The sequence below is a fragment of the Perkinsus marinus genome (assembly GCF_000006405.1).
Source record: "Perkinsus marinus ATCC 50983 genomic scaffold scf_1104296929480, whole genome shotgun sequence".
NCBI classification, from domain to species: domain Eukaryota; phylum Perkinsozoa; order Perkinsida; family Perkinsidae; genus Perkinsus; species Perkinsus marinus.
Genome location: NW_003216417.1, coordinates 10,800 through 15,068, shown reverse-complemented (window position 1 = coordinate 15,068; position 4,269 = coordinate 10,800). Strand labels below are relative to the sequence as shown.

The 4,269-nt window shown below is 45.8% G+C and overlaps 1 protein-coding gene across 1 annotated transcript; it reads left to right on the top strand.

Annotated features, from left to right (window-relative positions):
- Window positions 1–1,174: 1,174 nt before the first annotated feature.
- Pmar_PMAR015761 (leucine-rich repeat protein 1, putative) lies at window positions 1,175–2,596 on the top strand (the record flags this gene model as incomplete). The annotated part of the gene is made up of 7 exons (XM_002787265.1): window positions 1,175–1,342; window positions 1,402–1,594; window positions 1,653–1,778; window positions 1,822–1,933; window positions 1,980–2,045; window positions 2,190–2,300; window positions 2,354–2,596. 7 exons carry the CDS (start codon window positions 1,175–1,177, stop codon window positions 2,475–2,477), a joined length of 900 nt encoding a protein of 299 aa, XP_002787311.1. The 3' UTR covers window positions 2,478–2,596.
- Window positions 2,597–4,269: the final 1,673 nt, after the last annotated feature.

The following is a 4,269-nucleotide window of genomic DNA, read 5'->3' as shown; positions in this document are numbered from 1 at the left end:
GTGAGAGGTCCCTGGTTCGATTCGATGTAGGGGCTTTTTAATCGTTCACATCATGGCCATCTGCGGGTCCCCACATGCTACGCACTCAGCGGTCCTCGTCGTATCGCCGGTAACAGCAGTAGGACGTTAAACAGGCGTAACAGAGGCGTCGGGGTAATTCCATACCACATTTCGTTCACATCGTGCATCCGTTACCCCCTCAGATTGTAACTTGCTATCACGAAATATCGAAGGAATGGAACTCCTTCCGTCCTGTCAGACGTGAGCTCTGGCTTCCCAAACCGTATCGTGTTCTCAGCTGCATAGGAGGTGATCTATTATGCCGACTCACTTGCTTTATATTCTCTCATTGCTCAGACGCTGTCAGCATTTGTATGGACTGTCACCAAAACTAGTCGATTCTGTAGTAGAATCTACATCATCGCTTAACGTTAAAATTGATGCATTTTAAGGGCCTGCACATCTCCGTCAATACGAAGTCATCGGCCGTGGGCAAATCTGACGAGATCGTCGTTGTTGCTATTCGCAAGGCCGCCCCCCAATTCCCTAGACGATCCGAGGATGCTGGAAAGTTATTGCGAAAGTTGCCATGTAGATTTTCTCATGATCTTGTGTCGTATGCAGTATGCGGTTATTCTCGTGAGATCATGTTATACGTAGTGTGCGTGCTACACTCGCTGATAATACAGGAAGCCTACGACTTGCAACTCGAAGAGTTATTAGGCGTATTGCGATTCTTAGGAGTGGCATGTTGAGCATGATTCGTATCTTTGTACAGGATTAGTTGGATATCTCGACTCGTCTCGTCGAGCAGTGTGCTCCTATCTCGATACGAGAGTGATTATATCATTCACTGTCAACTTCTCAACGACTCGACTGTCGGTAGCACATCATGCTTTGGGTGAGTCCGTGTTGGCGATGGGCTTGAGAGGTATTTTATAGGTACATACTTACCCGATGATCCATACCGTAATCTCACGAACGTTGCTCCATTTATATGGTGCTGCATCTTCTTCGATGACTCTTGTAGTTGAGAATTAACATCTGTGTCATCAAATCCGATGCTGTTATATATAAAACTGTCTGTCGTGTTCCAGCTCTTCAGATTGGGAGCATGTATTTTACGCACAGCGAAGATTCTTTTTGTTCACTATTAGTCTCGGTTCCCCCCTCGATGGGCTGTTTCTGCAGTAGAGGTCCTCTCCGGAACAGCGGGGATGAGCCCCACACAGATGCAGTGAATGACGCCTCTGCTTCACAGAGGGGTGGTCGGACGAAATCGGGTCAGATTCAAGCAGTTGTAGAGGCTAAGTGTCGGCAAGCCTCTCAAACGAAGGTTCTGGTAAGTAGTAGTAGTAGTAGTAGGAGGTGTAGTAGGCGTATTATTCTCTACCGTGTTAGGCCCTACGGGAGTGTGCTTTACGATCACTTCCTGAGGATGCTACCGAGATGGAAGATCTACGGACGCTCGATCTGGCATTCAATCGGCTTACGAGTTTACCTAAGGAGGTTGCTTGGCATGCTAGTCTCTTGAAGTTGAACCTGAGTTCTAATCAATTGAGGGAAGTGCCCTCTTCACTGGTTTTCCTTTTAAGTAAGAATCGGACCTCATTCGTATCCTTGATGGTTGGACCTAAGATTCTTTTACTCAGAGTTGCAGTCACTGCAGTTGCAGGACAACAAAATCGAGAAAGTCGGAGGTTATGCCTTTCCGGGCTCATTGGTGGAGCTCAATCTGTCGAATAATAAATTAAACCACATTGGAGAGGAAGTTTTCGGTGAGTGATTTTGGAACAAACTATTTCACGCTTTTTCTATCAGAAACGCTTAATGCGCTAGCTGACGTCGACCTGTCGGGTAACCAGTTGCAGACTATCCCCACGAAGGTTCTGTTCCGGGTAGCCAGCAAGACGTTAACCACCGTTAAAGCAGAGTGCGTTGAGGAAATGCAAGTGGTGCAAGATTCGTCTTAATTTCAGACACAACAAAATCACAGATATTCAGTGGCCTGACGATGGTGCTGATGTTCAGCTAGATCGGCTCAGGTGAGGCTGGGCGGGCTGGCTATGACGTATGGAAAATTAAGAGTAAACGAAGACTATGCATCGGAGAACTAGATGGGCTTACTTTCAATGAAAACTCGTATCATTGTTCATAGACATGCTTAAATGAGGAGTTGTTTTCCTCAGGGAAATGGACTTGTCGTACAATCGTCTTTCAACTGTTCCCTCCGAACTCTTCACCAACACAGCATTGGTTGATCTATGGCTGCAGGGCAACAATCCTGATCGACTCAATAAGTATCAACTCTGGAGAGGAGGAGGTGTTGGAGTTGGATAGTCGTATTTTGTAGGTATACTATTAAAGAGATTCCTGGCTTCGACGATTATGTACAGCGACGGAAGGGTAAAATTGACAAGCGAATGAATAGCAAGGGAGGTAGCAAGTTGAATTTGGCCATGTGCGGCTTAGAGTGATCCGAGTCCACTATGAATGCAGCAGCAGCAGGTGGTCGTCGACTCCACAGTTGTGTAGTATGACCATTGTTCAGTAGTAGTGTGGTTTCCGCAAGTTGACAGTAGCTGCCGCTACGAGCCATTCTATGTTGCCATTAGTACTTATGCTCTATCACAAGGCTTTAGTTTCAAGTCCTGCTGACTCAATGGGAAGACAAAAGTTTAATACGGCATAAAAGAATTAGAAAAAACCGGAAAACATTCATTCGGCATCTTCTATTTTGCTACTATCTACCACGTACGTGTCATAACTGGTAACTGCACTCGTATGCCATCCATACGGGGAGTCAGGTCTCGGCCCCACACGGGAGATACTTCTCTACATCTTCTCTCGATCAAATGAAAACTGTTGATCAATTTAAACAGATTCGAACTCTATTTGGAAATCGTCACCTGATTTCCAACATGGTTCAAGACATCATAATATTTGCGACAAATTTGAAGTCGTCGTTCAAGTCGATTCAACCGCGAGCAATCAATTTAGACCTTTGTTCACTCATGTTAAACTCGTTGTGACTTCACGCCGAATTCAGTTCATCTGCTGAAGGCAAGCCTCTAAAATGACCATAGCCAGAAAGCAATCATATTCATCGTCCAAAACATCATTTTGATATTCAAGATATGGAAACCATGTATGCATCATGATTCACACACGATGTAAGGACGCGCAGACCCAGAGAAATGCCCGATGTAACGTCTAAGGAACTCTTGTATGCTCTCTACTGTGAAAAAGAAGTGTATTGTACGAGATCGTACAGTAGAGGTAAAGAGTTATCTTACAGCCTTCAAGGTGTTTAGAGGCTGCAGATTGAAAAGATTGCATATTGTCAATATGCTGAACACAGCTTTAAATTGATTGGCATGTTTTTAAAGTGGCGAAAAATTTAATACAGGTTGAATTGTTAACCTAGGTTAACTACCGATGCGGATGGCCGCGTCGCTACGCTACCAATTCGCACTGCAGAGATGTAACCGTGAGGCGAGACGATATTCTCCGTATGTCATAGCATGTGTCAACACGACCCGACATTAGCTGGAGAGATGCGACCCAAACGTACACTGAGACCTTGAGCCAAGATGGCTACGGACTTAGGAGCTAGTAACGCTCAATGCTCAAGATCAATAGTACGGAATGTATCCGATGCTCACACTTGTACGCAAGCACAAGGAAAAAGTCTGTACGCATGTACAAAAAGATGACGCTCTCTGCCGCACAGACTGGTCGAGCATCAATAACGGGCTGAAGTGTTTTATCCCAATCCGACCACTCCCGGCAGCAAGTACCGAAGAGTGTCGTTGGCACGCTCGCTGAGTGTCGTCACTGGAACCCTTTATGTCTCTGAGCGCCTTCATCGATACTTCTAGGGTCGATTCGTATTGAACCACCCTACGCGATCAGGGGCGGGATATTTAAAATGAATATCCATTATATTTTGGATTTGAAACTTTTCATATTATCGAACCTCTCGGAGACGCAACACACTTGCTACAACCATGAAGCTCGGGTGGGCCCAGCAGAAGGGTAGACGAAACCACGACGGCCCGTCGCTAAACCTCCGTCACGGTAGGAATAGAATTTCGGGCGCGCGCTTTTGTCGTAGTGACGCACCTTGCATTCTTGGAGTGTCTGAACGCAATTTAAGACTCTGCACGCCCGCGTTCGCCGTCTTCTTCACTCACCTTGATAGTTGTCTCGGCCACGTTTAACCTAAGTTATGTACTGGAGTGAGCAGGACCATCTTCAACTACTTCT